The 20767-nt window shown below is 54.0% G+C and overlaps 8 protein-coding genes and 1 non-coding gene across 9 annotated transcripts; 6 read left to right on the top strand and 3 right to left on the bottom strand.

Annotated features, from left to right (window-relative positions):
• Positions 1 to 85: 85 nt before the first annotated feature.
• Positions 86 to 2127, bottom strand: M406DRAFT_245097 (WD40 repeat-like protein; the record flags this gene model as incomplete). The annotated part of the gene is made up of 3 exons (XM_040916307.1): positions 86 to 1774; positions 1833 to 1948; positions 2040 to 2127. 3 exons carry the CDS (start codon positions 2125 to 2127, stop codon positions 86 to 88), a joined length of 1893 nt encoding a protein of 630 aa, XP_040780796.1.
• A 1337-nt stretch (positions 2128 to 3464) lies between these two features.
• On the top strand, positions 3465 to 5317 carry M406DRAFT_35284 (uncharacterized protein; the record flags this gene model as incomplete). The annotated part of the gene is made up of 4 exons (XM_040922716.1): positions 3465 to 3928; positions 4058 to 4704; positions 4784 to 4975; positions 5076 to 5317. The coding sequence occupies 4 exons, from the start codon at positions 3465 to 3467 to the stop codon at positions 5315 to 5317; spliced, it is 1545 nt and encodes a 514-aa protein (XP_040780795.1).
• Positions 5318 to 5806: 489 nt separating this feature from the next.
• Positions 5807 to 6523, bottom strand: M406DRAFT_222606 (ICMT-domain-containing protein; the record flags this gene model as incomplete). Its single annotated transcript, XM_040915623.1, has 1 exon — positions 5807 to 6523. A coding segment is annotated over one exon (717 nt), but the record flags the coding sequence as incomplete, so codon positions are not given.
• A 2391-nt stretch (positions 6524 to 8914) lies between these two features.
• M406DRAFT_325315 (uncharacterized protein) lies at positions 8915 to 9363 on the top strand (the record flags this gene model as incomplete). Its single annotated transcript, XM_040919970.1, has 2 exons — positions 8915 to 9090; positions 9225 to 9363. The coding sequence occupies 2 exons, from the start codon at positions 8915 to 8917 to the stop codon at positions 9361 to 9363; spliced, it is 315 nt and encodes a 104-aa protein (XP_040780793.1).
• A 564-nt stretch (positions 9364 to 9927) lies between these two features.
• Positions 9928 to 10395, bottom strand: M406DRAFT_247058 (uncharacterized protein; the record flags this gene model as incomplete). The annotated part of the gene is made up of 2 exons (XM_040916444.1): positions 9928 to 10048; positions 10118 to 10395. Coding segments are annotated over 2 exons (399 nt in total), but the record flags the coding sequence as incomplete, so codon positions are not given.
• Positions 10396 to 10711: 316 nt separating this feature from the next.
• M406DRAFT_86641 (uncharacterized protein) lies at positions 10712 to 13613 on the top strand. The gene has a single exon (XM_040926083.1). The coding sequence runs from the start codon at positions 10842 to 10844 to the stop codon at positions 12948 to 12950; it is 2109 nt and encodes a 702-aa protein (XP_040780791.1). The 5' UTR covers positions 10712 to 10841; the 3' UTR covers positions 12951 to 13613.
• Positions 13614 to 15700: 2087 nt separating this feature from the next.
• M406DRAFT_t28 lies at positions 15701 to 15786 on the top strand. Its single transcript has one exon. It is a non-coding gene; the product is annotated as a tRNA-Arg (tRNA).
• A 1133-nt stretch (positions 15787 to 16919) lies between these two features.
• On the top strand, positions 16920 to 17435 carry M406DRAFT_241259 (uncharacterized protein; the record flags this gene model as incomplete). Its single annotated transcript, XM_040916144.1, has 1 exon — positions 16920 to 17435. A coding segment is annotated over one exon (516 nt), but the record flags the coding sequence as incomplete, so codon positions are not given.
• Positions 17436 to 18219: 784 nt separating this feature from the next.
• M406DRAFT_247587 (alcohol oxidase) lies at positions 18220 to 20519 on the top strand (the record flags this gene model as incomplete). Its single annotated transcript, XM_040916470.1, has 5 exons — positions 18220 to 18301; positions 18428 to 18826; positions 18917 to 18965; positions 19037 to 20083; positions 20192 to 20519. The coding sequence occupies 5 exons, from the start codon at positions 18220 to 18222 to the stop codon at positions 20517 to 20519; spliced, it is 1905 nt and encodes a 634-aa protein (XP_040780789.1).
• Positions 20520 to 20767: the final 248 nt, after the last annotated feature.

The following is a 20767-nucleotide window of genomic DNA, read 5'->3' as shown; positions in this document are numbered from 1 at the left end:
AAGCTCTTGCCCTCCGTCGATTGCTCTTTTTTCGCGACGCCTGCTGATTCATCGTCTGGAATCCACCGCCTTTGCGTGCCGCCTTCTAGTGAGCCCGGGTGTAATGGCCCTTCCGCTGCTCCATCTTGAGACTCTCCTCCTGGCTTGGCAACGGCGCTCGTCTCCGCGCTGCGATACTGGCTGCATCATTTCCCATATGCGCCCCAGCGTCCATTCCAGGGATCGGTATTGGCGGAGGCACAAAACCGGCAGGAAGTTGCCCATTCGGTAGAGGGGGGATAAGACCAGGCGGAAGAAGACCAGGGGGTGGGGGGGCGATTCCATTCCCAGGGGGTGGGGGGATTGGTATGCCGGCTCTTTGCATCATCTCTGCAATCTTGGCCATGTCGGGTGGGTTGCCCGGATCAAATCCTGGAATGGGTGGAGGCGGTATCTGTCCATTCAAGCCTGGAGGAGGAATCGGAAAAGGAAGGTTTGGCGGCATTGGCGCGGACCCCGAGGCCAGGCCAACTCCTGGAATAGCCGAAGGCGGTACACCACCACTTCCTGGCAAGGGCAGGCCCGGAATACCAGGGAAGGCGGAAGCTGACTTCATAGGCATCTTTTGATCCTCCAGGCCGTCCATCTCATCCTCGGCCTCCTGTGCCTCTTCCTCCTGCCTCTGTCTGCGATTCTTGGACCCCACAAAGGTATTGTTTGCCATAGCCGCGGCCTCACCAATATGATACTGGTCTTTGAGGTACGACGTATCACCGGGTCTTGCACGGGTCCAAAACCGTGTGAGACGGTCATTTGATCCAGAAGCGAGGATGTGGCCGAGAGGATGCCAGTCCAGCGACCAGATGGCCATGTCATGGGCGAATGGAAGCCTATGTGCCGGATAGATTGTCTGAAGCGGGGCTGACTCGGGATCGGGGCTGTCGTAGACGGCTTTTGCCGCCGCCTGACCTTCGGGGGCATTGGGCTCGTCTAGAAGGTAGTGATGAAGAGCGCCATCACCGCCTCCCGTACTGAGGAGATTGGTGTGGATTGGGTGCCAAGTGAAGGTGGTGACGTCCTTTTCGTGTCCTCGGATCAGGCAGATGTCTCGCATCATTCGCAAATCAAAAATCCGGGCGGTGTTATCGCGACCTCCTGTAGCCAGGCACATGCCATTGATCCTCTCAAACATGACCTTGGTGACAGTGTTCTTATGCCCGTGTAGTGTTGTGAGGCAGCGACCTGAGCGGGGATCCCAGAGTTTGATCAGATGATCCTTTGACCCGGAGGCGATGAGGCCCTTGGTGGGATGCCAGTCGCAAGTCTTGGCATCCCAACCGTGACCTGACAGAGTCATCTCTGCCACCCCGCCAGCAAAATCAAACACCTTAAGGGTGGAGTCATCGGAAGCCGTGACGAATTTGAGATCGGTGGGGGAGATGGCAAGGTCTCGGATAGGGTCGTGATGGCCGCGTATGCTCTCAACGTTGTTGAAGTTGGGCTGCCAGTACTTGATGATACCGTCGTGGTCTGCAGAGATCAGCCAGTCGTCGGAGTGGGAGTATTCGAGGGCTCGGATGGCAGAATCATGTGCCTGCATGATAGTCTCGAAATTAAAAGCAGTGCCGTTCCATAGCGTAAATTCTCCACTGCTCGAGGCCGTCAGGAGACGGCGGCCTTCGGGAGTCCATCGGACCACATTAACGGGATGTTTGACCTTGTTGAGAGACTGATGCACCCAACGACCTGGTATGGAATCTGCTGCATTGGTGGTCCGGGCAGCAGGCGGAATCATCTGCAAGCACTGTAAGTAGGGAAGAACCCGGACGCTGTCTGAAATTCATACAACTCACATCGATCAGGTAGCTGGGGCTTGGCCGTTCAAGTTCACCTGTGTAGGCCCCTCTGTACTTGGTGTTCCGGTGGCGCATCCAGTGAGTGATAGTAGCTCCATAGTCTGTGACAGGGCCTGCAATGTTTCCAAGTGTTAGAAAGGGAAAGACAAAAAGGAGTCAAGATGTACGTACGTCTGCCCTTGGCCTTCGCAAAGCCATCATAACCTCCATCCTCTCCTCCTCCCCCTCCGCCAGCACCACCACCTCCTCCTCTGCCACCCTTGTCGAAATCCCGCCTGGGGATGTAGGACATGTTTGTTAAGTGGAGCTCATGAAGTAGCGAACAAACACCATCAGAGAATGAGGTCAATACAACAACAAGAAGACAAGAGCTGATGTAAGATGGAAAAATGCAGCTAGCTGTTATGGTGAGGCATCCGGTGTCAAGAGTAGACCAGAGGTTGAGAGATGAGCTTGGGTGTTGAAGTTGTTGAAAGGAAGCTGATGTGCATTGTTCCAAGGATGTCAATTTACTCAGTTGGTTACTGAACAGCCTAAGGGGCAGCAAGTCCCACTGAAAACATTATTGAACCAATCAAGATGTGGTATTGATTAGTCGCCAGCCTGCCGCCAGATGTACCCCTGGCACCTTGTCGTGCCTGGTACTTCCTTCCATGCCTGCCTCACTTCAAGAAGCCACCCCCCCCCCTCCCCACCATGATCTTTTCAATTCCTTCAACCTTTGTAAGACTTTTATGTGTTGCCATCACTTTTCAAGGCCGCTTTTGCCCTCTGAGATCTCAATGTGAAAGAGAGGCAGCTATGCATATGCATCGGGCATGTTCAGCCTGCCGATTATTCCCGGTCCCCTGGTCCTCCCAATTGAAATCCGAGCTGGATGCCTTGCAGCAGGTAGAGAGCCTCCACGACTAGGTTCCTCTCACTGCGAAGCAACAACGCACAACCTATGGGCATCTGCAGGCCTTGGAAAATCAATTTCTGGGCTACACCTTATACAGTCAAATCATTGAGGCTCGGTAGCAGCGGTGACTACATCACTAGTATCCCTTTTAGCCGCCTCTAAAACGAAAGGACATCACCACCATTGCCAGGTCTGCGCTCATGGCTCCAATGTCTTGCATTCCGGATCATCCCGCTAGGGACATAAGATCGAAAATTCACAGCCAAAGGGCCTCTTTCTTTCTCCCCCCACATTCCCAAAAGACGAATGATTTCCCCAGCAATGTCGCCTTACAACAAGTCTCCATACCAAAGCTGTCTATTTTGTCATAAAGGGTGACTTGGCACCTTTTGTGCATCGAGTGGGTAATTCAAGGGACTACTGGCCCCGCAAACTCTCAAGGGCAAGCAAGCGAACCTTAAATTCCAGTCTAGTCCGGACCGTCATTTTCAACCACTGCGTCAACAGGTAATAAAAAGAAGGGCAGTCAAGTCCATCCCATCCCAATCACAACCTCACCGCCACGTCTATCTTCTTCATACTGTTCAATGCAATTGGCTTCATTCCGGCTCAACAACCTCAGTTGCATTCTGTCAGGCAAGCACTGCACCATTATCAATCAGAGAGGCTGGTCCACTCGCCCGCAGAGCCAATTCAGGCTCACGGCGCCGGTATTTATATCACAGACCATGGACCGAGCAGCCTCGTCAACAGGCGTCCAGACCACCACTACCAGCGATGTCTTCCGCCGTGGTCATCCTGACCAGCAGTCTCACCCCCAGGCCAAGCTGGATGACGTACCTCGGGACACCAAGGCACTGAAGAGGGCTCTCACGAGTAGAAAATACCGTCACATAGCCGCAGTGCATCTGGCCTCGAGACCCTCCACTCTAAGCCACGACGCCACAGCCACGCCCAGCTTCCTCGGTTTCAGGAACTTGGGGCTCATCGTGCTCATCGCAGGGAACTTGCGCCTGCTGATCGAGAACATCCAGAAGTACGGTGTGCTCATCTGCGTCCGATGCCACGATTTCAGGAAGCAGGATCTTCAGGTTGGCTTCGTTCTGTACACCCTCGTGCCGTGCTGCCTCCTGATCGCATATCTCATCGAGCTCTTTGCTGGGTTCGAGGCACGGACACAGCGGCTGCGCATGTATAACAGGCGCAGGCGTGGTGATGCTGGAAAGGAACCACAAGAGGGCCGGGGCAGTGATACCATGAATAAGGAGGATGAGGGTGTGAAGGAGGAGAAGGAGGAGGAGGGGGATAATGATGATGGCAGCATGTCGCCCACCGAGGACCAGCAGGCCCGCTTCCGCATGACCTGGTACATCATTGCCGCGCTGCACGCCTGCAACATCTCGCTCGGGCTGGTCATTACATCCTGGGCCGTCTATTACTACATCAACCACCCGCTCATTGGGACGATCGTTGAGATGCACGCCATCATTGTCTGGCTCAAGACGGCCAGCTACGCCCTTACCAATCGCGACCTACGCCATGCCTACCTGCATCCCCGGACCGGCGAGTTCGAGGCTATCCCCGACTTGTACCGTTCGTGCCCGTACCCCGAGAACGTCACCTTCGGGAATCTGTGTTACTTCTGGTGGGCGCCCACCCTCATCTACCAGCCCGTGTACCCCCGAACGGACAGGATCCGCTGGGTCTTTGTCGCCAAGAGGCTGCTTGAGGTTGCCGGCCTGTGCGTGGTCATGTGGTTGCTCAGTGCCCAATACGCGGCGCCGACCCTGCAAAACTCGCTACGTGCCTGGAGGGAGTGGGATGTCGCCGCCATGGTGGAGAGGGTGCTGAAGCTGTCGACCATCTCTCTCGTGATCTGGCTGGCGGGATTCTTTGCGCTGTTTCAATCCTTCCTGAATGCCTTGGCAGAAGTTATGAAATTTGCCGATCGGTCCTTCTATGATGACTGTAAGTCTATTGGGCCACGACCTCTAGCAAATGTTCTTGGTGCTGATTGACTGACTGGGCGCTTTCTTTTGCAAACTAGGGTGGAACAGTGACAGTCTCGGGACGTATTGGCGCACATGGAACAAGCCTGTGTCGAATTACTTCCGGCGCCACGTCTTCTCACCGCTGATGGGGCGCGGGTACTCGTTTCAATTCGCAGCGTTCATGGTGTTTTCTTTATCAGCTTTCCTCCACGAATTGGCTGTGGGGATTCCCACACATAATCTCATCGGTGAGTGACTGACTGGTTCAACATGACGTTGCCCTCGCCCGATGCCACATAAACAGCAATTTACTGATACCTTCTTTCTTTTTTCTTTTGCTCCGCCCAGGCGTCGCTTTCATAGGCATGCTCATCCAGCTGCCCCTCATCGCCTTCACCAAGCGTTTTGAAAAGGCCAACTCCCCAACCAAGAAGATGATTGGCAATTGTATCTTCTGGGTCACGTTCACGACGTTTGGTCAGCCGTTTGCTGCGTTGTGTTACTTTTATGCCTGGCAGATCAAATTCGGCAGCATCAGCGAGAAGTGGAACTCCTCACAAGGGAACAGCTTCCCGATATCTCAACAATAATTCTGGATGTGAGTATGGCCTGACATAAGGAGGACAGAAAGGGGGCAGGGGGCGCAAGCAAGAGAGATATCTGGCCCCGTCGCTTCAGCCTTCGGTTGAGGATCTCGGGCGTCGGATTGTTGTTCGTCTGTCAGACACCGAAGGCATTTTTGCTCAAACTGGACAGCTTGGATTGTAGATTGCTATGATGCCAAGACTCCCTCTCCTCCGTCTCTATCTTTAGGTGTTGTGATCTAGTTGCTTGTACAGTGTTTCTTTGCCAACTATAACATACCCACACACAGCATCCCAACGCCTACCCATACATCAGCAGCATCAAAAAGCTTATCTAACTCATGTATGTTCAACGTGACGTTTATGTTTACCCTCCAACCTCTCTTTTCAACCCTGCACTGGTGCCCCAGAAGTCCTCCTCCACCTCTCTTCGTGATTTTGTTATTCCATACATACATGCATACATACATACATACATACACGGCCCTCTCAAGGCACGAATGGAATCTTGGTTCCCACCCTTCGCCTGTAGCTCACATATTCCTCCCCAAAGAACTTGACTAAGAAACCCTCCTCGACTTTGATTCTTGCTGAAAAGAATTTGCCCAGCACCGCAGCGTAGGCGACAAAGCACACCACATTTCCCATGACGAGCTGTGTGCCCAGCCCCCACCAGAAGAAGCCGAAATAGCTCGGATGGCGCAGAGTCCCGTAGATGCCCGTGGTGACGAGTGTGTGCTCGCGGCGCTGCGTGTGCTGGACGATGTGATTGAAGCTAGGGCCAGCCTGGACCATGGCTGCGGACCGCACGGCCTGCCCAACAACGACGCAGGCCAGGCCGAGTAGCAGGCCCACGGCGCCGAGTGGGGCGGGGGCCCAGTGGCGGTGGGGAAAAAACACGCCGGTGAGGAGGCACTCTACCGAGGCGGCGGCGTGGGCGATGGCGTAGGCGGGCCAGTTGGCAGTTAGCAGGAAGGACGAAACGTCGGCCTCGCGGGTGTTGTAGGCGGCTGTGGTCCAGAACTCGAGGAAGTGGAAAGTAGACAACGCGGTCAGGAAGAAGGGGAGGCGCCAGAGCGGGCTATCTGTGAGTGCGAGCACGGTGGCAGTGCCGACCAGGCCGGCGGTCAGGGCAATGCCCAAGCAGAAGGCTCGCAGTGCGATGCCAGAGAGCGACTTGGGCTGGCCTGGGAGGTAGGGCTTGTCCGGGCTGTAGGCATCGAAGCGCGACTCCGCGAAGGGGCTGAGCGTGGGCAGGGTGTCAGCAAGGGTGGACGACACAGAGCTGGAGCGCGAGTGGGCGCGCAGGCTGGCTTGGTGGGACGTCTGGACCTGGGACTGGATGTCCAGCAGGGCGACGTGGCCAAGGGAGCGTCGCCTGTTGCGCGTGAGGCTGCTATCACGACCTGGGGTGCGCAGGGAGGAGGAAGAGGAGGAGAACTTCCGAGGACCGTCGTCTCCGTTGAGGCGAGGACTGGCCTGAGGGAACACGGGGAATACTGTAGTGGTAGTGGAGGCAGGAGAAGACATTTTGATTTCTTTTTCTCCCTCTCTTCTTGTTTTGTTGATTATGTGCAAAACAGAAGAACAACAAGTCGCGTACGTGAGGACAAAAGACGGGTTGGGCAATTATATCAAGTGCTGATCGATTGCCTGTTTGGGGAACGAGTCGAGGGAGAAGAAGTATTACTTTCGGTAGTGAGACAAGAAAATCCTCACCTCGCGCGGCTCTGTGTTCCAGGAATACTGGCGTTTTCCATGACGTCTGGTTCGCGTGCCTGACGTGCTTATCTCAGTGAGTCTAGGTCGAGAGGAGAGGCGACTTAATCGCAAACTTGTGAATGAGAGTGAGCCTGAATAGGATTTGAATAGGAGAGAACCTGTGTGAACGCTGGCGGTGACAAAGGAGGAGGATCAGGTTTGGCGTTTCTTTCTCAGCTCATGCCATTGGGCCAGTGCGGGTGAGCCCGTTGAATATCTAGGGAGCCTTCATATATACAAGTACGCCTGAGGTCAATGAACAAACCGATAAAAGAAAGAAAAAAACCGTCCAGAACAATAGGAAGTGTTGGTGATATTGTCCCATGTACTTGCGTAGGTGCAGCTCAAGGGGTCTTGACAACAGGGCATCAAATCTCGAACTTGCTGTGCCGGAACCGACGTTAGTACTGTGGCAGGACCCACAGGGCAGCTGTCTTAACTGGGCAAGTGGGCCCCGCTACTTCCCACACAGTATTTAGGAACAAGCTGCTAGGGTCTGGCTGAGGACACAAGGGCTTTACGTGTTCATCAACATCATTAATGGAACTACTATGACTACCTATGTATTATCTATCCATTTTGCAAGTGGTTGTGATCACACCCTCAAACTACAATAATAGATATACATACTATTACGCAAAGCTCTGCTACTATTGTAAAGGATGATTCTCAAACATAAACAAGAAGAACAAAGAGCACACAGCTAGGTTCCAGGACCCCGTCTCAAACCAACTTGACTTCCATTTCCTCAACGTCTACAAACAGCCAGATTGCACTCTTGATCCAGCAATGCTTCAGCAACCTCTGTCATAGATCACGAAGTCATCAATCTGCACGAGTCGGCGTTCGGAAGTCATTGGAGCATCTCGCGCTACCTGCTTGCGCACATTACCTGCAAACACTACCTTCACATACTACCCGGGAACATACCTGCGAAGTAGGGAAGATGAAAGACTCACCATGGACACAAATCCTCGAACCCGGCAGCTTGCATTGTATGAATCTGCAAAGTTCAGTTTCATCTCCACGCCATTCATCTTGCGACCCGCAGAGATCAGATGCCTAAGGACCTGCCCTCCCTCCCTAGATTTCCTACTTCTCCCTCTTCGTTCATCCTTTCAGTTCTTGGTGTTGTTCTTGACAATTTTTGTTTCCAGCGCATATAGAGCCAGGGGGGTCGGGTCAAGGTGAGGCAGCGGAGCTCTCATCCATCAAAGTTTCAGCTAGCGGGTCCTTTCCCTATAGCTGCCATATGCAGTATACCAATATGTGTTGAATTATCAAGAAATGAACAAATAGACAAATTGCCATAGAATTCTTAACCCATAGGCATTCTGAGTCTCTTGTCGCTCTTTTGTATTCTATATTGTACCCGCCTTCCTCCCAATACCCCATAAAAAAATCCACCGAATCTTGAGATAATTAGTTGAACAAAGAAGTGGGGAAAATATACCTAAATCCAGTGCTTTGCAGCTGTTCCGTCAGCTCCATTCACAGTGAAGGTGAAGAGTCAGTGGGGGCTGACGTAGCAGCAGCAGCCTAGCCTAGGCCTACTATGGGTACACCGGTACAACGCATGACACGATACTGGACACTTATACACTGCGCCCCCCCCCCCTTCCCAACAATACATGCGGTGTGTCTAGATTCTGCGTGAGGATGGAGCTTCTGACTACCAGACCCAGGTGTATAAAAGTCGTGTCTTGACTGACATTTCAAAGACCAGTTTCTTGTAGCCTCTGCTAAATTTCTGCTTTTGGTTGAAAAAGAAAACACGACAACGCTCCCGATTTCATTTTGGTCTCTCTTCGCTTTGACCAATCCGTCCCCCTTAACTTCACCATGGCTGCACCAGCGGTTGACGCGGAGGAGAATAAGCGCAAGATGCAGGCCGGCGAGCTCTACTATGCATTTACCCCCAAGCTCTTAGAGGAGAGGAACCGGTGCAAGATGGCACAGGTTTTGTACAACAAGTCGGACGGTGTAGGTCGTCGAGAGCAGATTGAACTCTATCAGGAGTAAGGCGGCGCCTAGAATTTTGCCCTTCTTGTTGTCCCGAAGCCCCACGACTGTAGCGACACATCAGTGTGGCTGGCTACTTTAGTCTTGTCAAGTTGGCTAACGCAGCGTATGTATGTCTGTATGTGTGTAGCCTCACGAGCGACGAAACGCCTCTGCCCAAGAAGCACCACACATCTTCCCAAGAAGAAGATGAGGCCCAGCTCGAAGACTTCCCAGTTCTGATCCCACCTGTCATCATGGACTACGGATATAACGTCAAGTATGTGTAAATCCCCCCACCCCCCAAACACACGCAAACATCCCATTTGTGTAGTCAAAGTACACGTCGTCAGTCTAGGAGTTTTGGAGAGCTCAAACGTGCGTTCGTCAACAGACTCGGGGCCAATGTCTTTGTAAACACCAACTCGACCTGGATCGACACCTGTCCGATCACCATCGGGGCACGCACCTTGTGCGGCCCAAACTGCTCCTTTTACAGCGCCGCGCATCCTCTGGACCCAACCGTCCGCAATGGTACCCGCGGCCCTGAATCTGGGAAGCCCATCAACATCGGCGAGGACTGCTGGCTCGGCGGCAACGTCATCGTCCTGCCCGGTGTTACCATCGGCAAGGGAAGCACCGTCGGGGCCGGCAGTGTTGTGACCAAGGACGTGGATGCGTACACCTGCGTGGCTGGCAATCCGGCGAGGGTGATCCGCAAGATCGAGGTTGCAGGGAGCCTTGAAGAGGCTGCCAAGACGGGTGGTGTTGAGGTTCTGGCCGGGGAGGACGCCCCAAAGGTCAATGTATAGTGTAGCAGATGACACATATGACGCCTGTACTGGTGGAGCTGTTCATAAACCGCCCGAGATAGAGAACGAAGAAACGACCAGTACAAAGACGTTGGCCCAGCCCCAGATGAACGGGATCCACGTCGTCATATACCATCCGCCAGCTATGTAAATAGCACCGACCCTATTGTTTTGTTTAGAAAATCCGCGTGAGCAAGATGACGTCTGTGATGAAGGAAGTGAGTATACGAACATTGCACCCGTTACGCTGCCCGCGATCAGCGCCTCAAATGCCGCTATCACAGAGTAGATGATAGGAACTGTCCACAAGTACTTCCAATTCGTCCGCCGCTTGCCGATCTGCACGAACAGAGCGATCCCAACGGCAGCCCAGTGAAAGGCAGCATACATGACAAGCGTCCAGAACACCGTGAACCGCACCATGTCACCGAGGCGGTACAGGACGTAGCGGTCCTCCAGCGGAGGCCAGAAAAGGGACGGCCATCCAGGAGGACTGTAGTCCGCTGGTGGGTAGACCACTCGATGGCTAACCCCTCATATATTGGTCAGCTATGATGATATAGACAAATATCGATTTTAATATACATTGTTGTGACTTACGTTGAGTCAGGCATTGAGAATGTCGAAATCGATGTTGTCTCCTTTTCATGTGGTAGTTGGGGCGGGAGATTGGCGATCGCGAACACATGGGAATGAGGTCAGGGCTCGAGCGTGTCAGCGCTATGCCTCGGCAATTTATGCTTTGAGCACAAGGGTAGGTACGCTGTGGTACAAGCGCTTTAGCACTCCGATCCACAGGGTGACCAAACTTCAACATTTAACATCTCGACAGCACAGCGCATGCATACTTTTGCAGGTTCATTTCACATGCCGCATGTAGGAAGATGCTATGATTTACAGATCTGAGCAGCACATTCAGATGACATAGCAAAATCTCCTTTCTACGCCGCCCCACGATGCCGGCCGACCGTCTCCTCAACCAAGTCCTCGCCGACTACCAGTCCATTCGCGATGAGCGCCATACCGACCGTCTCTTCGGCACGACCCTCACCCTCCTCACCGAGCTGACCAACCCTCTCAACCTGACCCTCCTGACATCCCAGTTCCTCACCGCGCCCGCGATATGGCACCATCCTCCCTCTCCGCACGCCGACCCCCTCCGCGAGACCTGCCTGCGCGTGCTCTCCGTGTTCAACACGGCCGCGATCCACGTGCGGCACAACGAGCTCGATAACGCGGATAAGCGCACTGCACTAGGGTTCGGCATCACGTCGAGCCCGCCTGTGGGCGGCGGGCTGACCAGCGAGGCGTGGGCCAGAGCGGTGGTCAAGGGTGCAGATGAGAGGAGCAGCCGGTGGCAGCACCTGCTGGTACTGGTGGGGATACTGATGGGCTTCGAGGGGAACGACAGGCGGAGCTTGTCGGGATCTATGAGGAGGACTCTTGAAGGTGCTGTTGTCACCGCCGCGAATCTTTCCCTGCGGAGTTTGGACAGAGAACCGCCTGTCGCGAGACCAGCGGTTGTGTTGGCTCTGAATTGGGCCTTCCCGTTGATGTCAGAACAGGCCAGGTTGGATGTCGATTGCGATGCGCTTCTGCCTGTGGCTCTCCAAGCTCTGGTCGGAAGAGACGGGTTTCAAGGAGGAATGTTTCTTGGGGTGATTGGAACAGATATCAGGCAGATTGGCTCAAGGCTCGAGTGGCCTGAGACGTCTGGCTCGTTCATGGCGTTACAAAGGCTCACGTCGAAGCCCCTGGTGGAGACAGCCGGTCCTTTGTCCCAATTGATTGCGTTTGCTGTCGAGAAAGCGAGGGACCATCGCCTGGTCTTACAGGCCCAGGACGACCTCGTGAGCTTCACTGCGACGTTACTCGACCAGTGGCGACACACGAGACTCGCCGAGATCGAGGCCTCTGACGAGGAGGCGTTGTGTCTCATGGAGGCCACTTTTCAAGTTCCCTGGCCGGCTATATGGCGATTTCTCACAAACATCCTCTTCGCAGCCGTGGCCATCTTGCGAGGCGTGACAGCCAGGGGTCTTCTGGACCCTCACCTGAGACACGATGCCATGGCTCCTGTCGTGGCAGCAAAGACGCTGCACATCTACCGAAACCTCTACTTCATCTCTTCAAGAGGGAACGACAGCTTCCAGGTGTATACCTTCTCATATCTCACGTCTATTGACATTCTTGCGAGGTATGCGGCTCCCGCGGTCGCCTTCCTGAGGGAGACAGTGCCCATGATAAGCACAGGTCCCATACCGACACATGCCCTCCAGAGAACGTTGGACCTCTTCTACCTGAACACGGCCGAACACCTCCCTCTCAACATATCACCAGAGGCCTGCGAGAGCCTCATCGTTCAGCCGGCCACAGCATACCTCTCCCGCACGGCAATACAGTCACAGCGCATGACCGAGCTCTTTGAAGCAGCCCATGCCGCCATCCTCTCTGTCCTCTCATGTCCTCAGAACGGGCCCATCGCCGTCAAGATGGCCCCGTTTTACGCCGAAGCCCTCCTTGAGTCCTTCCCGTCACACATCTCCCCCCGTCAGTTTCGACTCGCCTTTAGCACCCTCATGCAGATCCTTTCGCCTCCATTCCCTGTGTCAGGAACGAGGCCAGAACTCGGCGAGACACTATTAGAAATGGTCCGGTTTCGCATCCCATCCGCCGGCCAGGGGTTGCTATCACCGGCGACACATGATCACAGCCATGCCGCACCTCAACCAATGTCTGAACAGGGTGCACTGGTCCTTACACTGATCGATGCGCTCCCTTTCCTGCCGCCACCCATTGTGGAGGAATGGATGAACGCCATCGGTAGGGCACTACATGAGATCTCGGATCCATCCATGCGAGAGGCTGCCAAACATAGATTCTGGGAGATATTGGGAAACGGGGAGATGGATGTGGAGAGGGCTGCCATCAGCGTGGCTTGGTGGGGCACTAAGGGCGGTCGGGAGCTGGTGCTCTTCGGCCCTGAAGAAAGGAGAACGGCGCAGCAGGATATGTTCATGATGAGCGGCGCCCTTGGTGACGGGGGCGGCTCGAGCAAGTTGTGAGACGCGCAAGAGCATCTCCAACGGGGGCTAGTAATCTACCTCCTTCTCACGGAATAACGAGAAGCGGGAATATCAAATCTTGGCTGCTGTACGACGGCCAAGCCATTCGTGTCGCTCTGATTTGCCCGGTACCGACAACCTTTGCTTTTTTGGTGCGAACCACGCCAATGAGACACATTCCGCCGCAGGCCATGCTTTGATTCGTGCCCCAAGCTCGAATGACGTGTGTGGCCTAATACCAGAGCCAGGTTTCAGCAAAACCCCCCTAAGAAGCTCATCGTCGTTCCTTTAATCTCGAAGGCGCCATTGACGAAATCGTGGCGAGACGCGGGCACGCGGGGTACAATGGGCAACGTCTTGAAAAGTGGCCGTAATGCCAAAAGGCACCACCAGCGCCAACGGCCGAGCTAGCGCCCCCAAACCACTATTGGAGGCTGCTGACAGCACTAAAAGCAGCACTGCAACACTACTATGAACAAACTACATTCGGCAGCACCTGGAAAACTTGGCAAGGGAGAGCTTAGCAGGAAAGAGAGAGGCGTGAGCAGGGGTAGCCTAGCACGTGCTCACCCTAAGCCGTCATGGAACATGTGCAAAAGCTGGCCAAGGCTGGCCCAGAACATCAATCAATGCTCTACACTGGCGGCAGCTATGCTATGCAGTCAACCACTACCTCGGGAGGAAGCCAATTCTTGGAGAGCTCTGCCAACCGACCATTCCATCTCGATCTTTGACATGTCCAATGACGCCATGTCCTTCCTTCCGGACTCTTATGTGGTGCCGTGCGCCGCTGACTTCCACTATGAGACGACGCCTGTTCCGTTTGGGGAAAAGTTGGCTACGATCTGGATGGCGATAGTCTTTGTGTGATGTTGCGGCTAGTGGTGTTGCCTTTTTGTGGCCCGACGTACTGGGGTGGAGGAGGAGCCTTGTTCCTCTCTGATCCTATATACCTGTTTTTGGTTCCTTTGTTCCTATACATTCCAGATACATACACCCTGCAACGCAACACACAACACATGACATGACGAAATGTACCGACGCACGCAAAGCACAGCCTGGATTTACGGGGACGAGGACACTTGAACAGGTACTACGTACCAGACGGCCTTGGATCGGACCATCAAATCACACACCAGCCTCCTTGCCCGTGCACCACAAGAAGCAAGGCTATAGTTCGCTGCCGGCATCCCTTAGGCTGAAGAAACAGGCTTCAAACCTCTCCTAGCTTAGTGCACGTCTGCATCCCACATATGTTGACGAGATGTTACTACTCTAGTAGAAAGGAGGGGGCCTCCGGTGACGTAGCTCTCATGGAGAGGGGGTCGAAGGGAGAAAGGGCACGATGCAATGTGTAGTGTTGTATATATATATATATATATATATATATATATATATACATTCGACGCTTGCCTTGATGCCGAAGAGTGAGTCTGGTTTGTGTGCCTCAACTACTTCTACTCTCCACCACATTCATATCAACATCCCCCCCCCAAAAAAAAAAAACACCCCCTACCACAAATCTGTTACCATGTCTTTCGGTGGCAACGACGATGTAAGCATCCACCCCTATCAATTGTTGTTCTCTTCATCCCCCATAGCCATACTGACTTCATGACAGTCTAACTACGGCGGCAACGACTCGAGCCTTGTAAGGATGATATCCTTCATCACCTTTCTCTCTACTACTACCTGACCTTGTCGTCCGCGGCCAGTGCAACCCAATCATGCTGACCTTCCTTCTTCTTCTTTCAGGGCTCGGGCCGCCGCGGTGACAACTTTGGATCAGGCAACGATAGCTACGAGCAGGGATCCACGGGCAACAACCTCGGCAGCGACTCGCTGTCCTCAGGCCGTGACAACTACGGCTCCGGCGGCCAGGGTGCGGGCGACTTCAGCTCTGGCGGTGCAGGGGGCGGCAACTTTGCCTCTGGCGGCGAGGTCGGCAGCAACATCGGCTCGACCGGGCGCGAGAAGTTTGGCAGCTCCGGCGGGCGCGGAGATGAGTTCGGCTCCGGCAACACTGGTGGTGACACCTTTGGCAGCTCGGGCCGCTCCCAGGGTGGCTTAGGTGGCGACGACTTTGGCAGCTCCGGGGGTCGCACCCAGGGGGGCGTAGGTGGTGACGACTTTGGCAGCTCCGGAGGCCGCACCGGTGGCGGTCTGGGCGGCTCTGACAGCTATGGCACCTCTAACCAGGGAGGTCTCGGTTCTGACTCGTACGGCAGCAGTGGCAACCAGAGTGGTGGCTACGGCTCCGGCAACACCGGCAGCGACAATTACGGCAGTGGCGGCGCCGGTGGCGCTACGGGCGGCGGCAGTGGTGGCAAGGACAGCACGCTGGGCAAGCTGATGGAGAAGGTTGGCGACAAGCTGAACAACCAGGGCCTGGAGCACAAGGGCCGCGAGAAGCGGGAGGAGGCTTCCGGCTTGGGCTCGTCGGATAACAACTACTAATTGTCTTGTCTTCTCTTTTGACTACTAGGGCTCCCGACTAACGCAAGTGGCTTGCTGCTATTATTTATAGTAATTTAGTCAATGAATGAACTCACGAATTAAACGGTCTATTGATGCGCCTAATGTTTGTTTCGTTTTGGAATTCTTATAGATGTCTTATAGATGAAATGTTGAAAGACGATATCGTTATGATGTCAGGAGGGGATGGTGAGAGTTCACGAGATGTCATCTTCCAGTCTGTAGTTGGCCTCTACCTTTGGGATATGGATAAAGTGATAAGAACTCTTGTCATTGGTCCTGTGGCCTAATGGTAAGGCGTCAGATTTCGGTTGTAGCAGGCCACCTCTGAAGATTGCGAGTTCGAATCTTGTCGGGATCGCGTTGGTTTCTTCTTTTGCTATTTGGATCTATTCAGTTACAGCAGCCTTTTCTACTTCTCCAACAAGGAATTTCTCTTTTCGTCTTATTTTGTTTTCTTCATTCCCCTCTTGGAAATGTGTGTATGTTTTAGCTCTAGCCCTTGACTATTTCATGCATGCCGTTTCGGAAAATGAACAGACATGAATTCTCTCCCCCCCCCCCCCTTTTTGTAGCCCTCTCTTCTTTTCCACCCGTGACTTCAGTAAGTTGAATGAACTGTAAACAGTGAGAAGAGAAATTACAGACAAGTCTGGACACATGTCAGCCGACAATAATGTCGGAAGCCCGAGCGCCAAAGTGTGACCCCTGGCGCCTGTGCCATGGCAGTTCCCTCCCCCCCCCCCACGACGAAAGGGTAGGCATCCGAGACACGACCTGTGGTTCTCGAACTGGAAGGGAAGTGGGCGAGTCATCCGCTGCCATACCTCAATAGGCTGCGCGGCATGCGATCAAATCACTTTAGACGTTTGGTGCCTGGCCGGCCAACCAGGTGGTTTGGCATCGAGTCAGACGGGCCGCGGCGGCTGACCACCGTACCTGATGGTCACGATGCGCCATACGCCTCACGAGGTTCGAGGCCTTCATCGCCAGAAATGGGCTCACACGGTATATGGCACCTGTTTGAAAGATGCCACGAGATAATTAAACAAAGTATAAAGATATGTTCTCGCTAAGTTTCTCTCTTTTTTTTTTTTTTTGGCAGGCTTTTCTCAGCAGTACCAAATCTCCAAAGTTGTTTTCAAGTTTCCAAAGAAAACCCCAGCGTCAGCGCCAAATAATTAATTACCTCTTCAATCGAACGCAGCACTGAATTTCAATTCATCACCACCATTGGAGTCGGTCAAGTCTTGTAGTAGACTATTCGAATTTCCTTTCTTTCTCTTTCCCTCTTCAAATCCTCTCACACGATACAACATGTCTATGTGGACGAATATATTACATCTGTCGTCTGACTCGACGCCCCTCTTACAACACAACGGGTCCAGCAATAGTCATGACATCAACCGACCAAGTATGAGCAGCACAGACTCCAAAGAGGACCATGCTGCTGGACCCGAGAGGACCAACTCCGGTCTGAGCTACGGGGCACTCTGGTCTGATCCGCTGGGCGGCCCAGCACGCGGCAACAACGACGAGCACCTCCTCATGTTTCGTCGGGCGGTGGGCATCAACAGCGAGGCCTCCTCGGCGGAGGACCACAGCACCCTCGAGCAGGGCCGGGCAAGGACAGCCACGGGCATCTACCGCACCGTCGTCCGGGAGCAGCGGCGGAGACAGCTCCTGCACCATACCGTCAGCGGGCTGGTCTGGGGCTGCCACGGTATGCAGATCGTGGTGGGCGCCACGCTGACGTGCCTTGGGCTGCGGGAGGACGACTTCTACAAGACGGTCACCGTGCTGGGAGCGGTGAACACGGCCATTGCTGGTGTGTTGACGCTCATCAAGGGCAAGGCGTTGCCGGAAAATCTGGGCAAGAGTGAGGCCGACTTCCGCCAGCTCAAGGCGTGGATCGAGGAGACGGAGTCCTTGCTGGCTCTGGGGGTGATTGGGCGGGATAGGAAGGAGGTTGGGCTGTTGATCGAGACAGCCTTCAGGCGGTACAACGCTTGTTTTGGACGGTCTTATGAAATCGGGGCGCATTTGGATCGGGATTTGGATAGTGTGGACTCGGGGGATGATGAGGCAAGTAGTATAGCGAGTGGTAGGCATCGGTTTGATTAGTAGTCATTATAGGTAATTGATGGATCTGCTGCATATATTCAGACCTTAACATCTATAACAAAAGGCCAATGTATAAATGTTTGGATTAATTAATTTTAATATCGAACTTCACTTTGACATATTTCTCCTGCCCAACATTGCTTTGTGAAAACAAATTTATGAAGACATTGTCTCATTATCATTTTTCGTAATAAAAAATATCCTTAAAAGTATCGGTAATTGAAAATGACAACTTGGTTGACATATCTGTTGTCTTATGAGAGAAAAGAGAGAGAGAGAGAAAGTCACATTATAAAGATATAAGCTTGAAGCCAGACAAAGGTGGGTCAGACTGCCTGTAGTGTGCGGCGTGGTGACAAGGTTTACAATAAGTGCTAAATCCAACGGATTGTAATTAATCTCTTTCTTACCATCAAACATCGCGGCCGGTTCTGTGTCGTTGTACTTTAATTGTACGTTGGAAAGAGGAGCTCACGCTAAACCTTAAGTACATAAACGACCTCGGCGACCCATACATAAGTAGATAGGGCCATCACGACTCCCGCAAAAAAGACAGTGGGTCCCTCATTTACTCTTTCCTTTCCTCTTCCCTTCTCCAACTCGTGTTTCTATCGAGTGGCCGCTGCGTTGAGTACCTGTTTGCAGCGTGGAAAAGGAAAGAACCTCGGCCATGTTCTCCTTCCTGTCCTCTTATCCCGAGGTGGATGCTGCAAAGCTGGATGGGAACACGTACGACTACATCGTCGTCGGAGGTGAGTTTTTTTATTCTATTTTTAATTTTCCATAACCCCAACAGGAAAAACCATACACTTGGGCGTGTCTCTCGAAATCTACCTCTCCTCTCGCTAACAAACAAACCTTCTTCAACATCAACACAGGCGGCACAGGAGGATGTGTGGTAGCATCCCGCCTCTCAGAAGACCCCAGCGTCTCGGTGTTGGTTGTCGAGAGGGGCCGAGTGGGCGACATCCTTCTCTCGCGCATTCCGCTCCCCAGCCAGGCGATCTTGGATGGCCAGAGCAGACAGGTCGTGGACGACCACTTCACTGAGCCCATCCCCAACGCCAACGACTACAGGGCGAGGCTCTGGACCGCTCGTGGGCTCGGTGGTGCCTCGCGCCTCAACGCCATGATCCTGACCCGCGGGCCGCCTGCTGACTATACCTCCTGGGCCGACGAGGGGCTCGACGAGTGGTCATGGGAGCATGTGGAGCCGTATTTTCGAAAGATCGAGAACGCTGTTGCACACCCGAACTCGAAGGCCAGAGGGCATGAAGGTGAGTAGCTCTGTGTTTGGGGCATGAAGAGACTCAGGGAAGGAAGAAGAAGATTGGAAGACTGATGACAGGTCATTACAATGTCCACAGGCCCGATCGAGTGCAGGCAGTTTGATGTGCAATTCGAATGGGGAAAATAGTAAGTTTTGTTTTGCGCACATACCCCATCTTCGTTCGTTATCCCCTTGCTTACTTTTCACATTCGTAAAGTCTCGAGAAAGCTGCACAGGCTGTGGGGCTGCCCCTGGTAAACGACGTCAATGACCCCTCAGCACCCGCCATGGGCTTCTACCGCGCCGATCTGGCGATAGACAGTGCTGCGCGCAGGAGGACCGCCTACCATGCCTATCTCAATAAGAAGATCGCCCTTGAGCGACGTGGCCACCTGACCGTCTGCACAGGGACGGTGGCCTCGCGCCTAGATGTGGACGGCGACGCAGGTGTCGTCCGGGGCGTCTACCTGCGCCCTGTGAAGAGAGCAGGTCCAGGGAGAGGTGGAGGAACCAAGAGCGGAGACGTCTATGTGAAGGCAAGACGCGAGGTGATCGTCTGCTGTGGTGGGCTTATCACGCCACAGGTGCTGATGCTCAGCGGTCTGGGCCCGAAACAGCAGCTCGAGCAGCACAGCATCCCCGTGGTCCGGGACCTGCCCCAGGTCGGCGCATCCCTGGCTGACCACTACGCCATCCCCGTGCAGCTCGACGTGCCCCTCAAGGAATCCGTCCACCTGTTGACAACGGCGCTCTACGGCCTGTGGCACATGCTGCTCTGGCTCCTCCTTGGCGTAGGTCTCCTGCGTCACGGCTCCAACGTCAACACCATCTTCGTGCGCAGTGGCGCCCTCGACAACGCGACCATGACGGTGACAGCGCGTGATCCGGACTCCAACGAGGACAACATGGATGTCACCGCGGTGCGCAACGTTCCGGACATCGAGATCATGATCATGCCCTGCAATTGCTTCAAGCGGCCCATTTATGAGCCCTTCCTCACCTTCTACGCCTGCCTCGTCCAGCCCTTCTCCAAGGGCCGCGTCGAGCTCGCTGACGCTGACCCGCTGACGCTGCCCAAAGTCACTCACCCCATGCTGCGTGACGAGCGGGATTTCCCACTCGTCCGTAAAGCTGTCCGCTTCGCCATGCGCCTGGCCGAGGCGTTTCAGAACTCGGGATACCCATATCCTACGCCGCTGGCCTTTGCGCCGGGGAACAGACCAGACCGTCTTGCCGAGTTCGAGCTGACGAGGAATGACCCAGAGTGGACGCTCCCCCCGCAGATGCACAGGGTTCCCATCGCCGAGAGCCTCACCAGCGGCGCGTCTGCAGCCGAGAAGATGCCTCTTCTCGACAATGATGATTCCCCCAGCTCAGTGACGGCGGCCACAACTAAGACCGACGGCCGCACGTGGGCGACAGTCACAGACGACGAGATCGACGACTACATCCGTACAGTAGCCACCACAAGCCTTCATACATCCTGTACCTGCGCCATCTCGCAAGACGCGCAGTCGGGCGTTGTCGACCAGCACCTGCGCGTGCACGGGGTGCGCAACCTGCGCGTAGCTGACACGAGCGTGTTTCCGCGCATGCCCAGCTCGCACACAATGTTGCCTACCATCATGGTCGGGGAGAGGTGTGCGGATTTCATCAAGGAGGAGTGGGGGCCTGGTGGGAAGAGCAAGAAGACGGTGTAGGAAGTCTGGTGGCTTCGGCTGACCAATAATGTTTGGACTTGCTCAAACGTCTGCCGCTTACCTACAACGGTGGGGGGTGGATCCGAGGACGCTTATACGGTTGGGTAATGACAACAGTGCAGGGCGCAGTACTGATTAGACTGTACAAAACATAAAAGCGCATGTATAGATATACATAGGTAAATGTTTTGTGGACATAGGTAGAGAACGGCTCATCATTTGTGTAGGAAGTAGATAGACCAGAAGAC

Source organism: Cryphonectria parasitica (assembly GCF_011745365.1).
Source record: "Cryphonectria parasitica EP155 unplaced genomic scaffold M406scaffold_1, whole genome shotgun sequence".
NCBI classification, from domain to species: Eukaryota; Fungi; Ascomycota; class Sordariomycetes; order Diaporthales; family Cryphonectriaceae; genus Cryphonectria; species Cryphonectria parasitica.
This window is presented reverse-complemented; position numbering and strand designations above follow the sequence as displayed.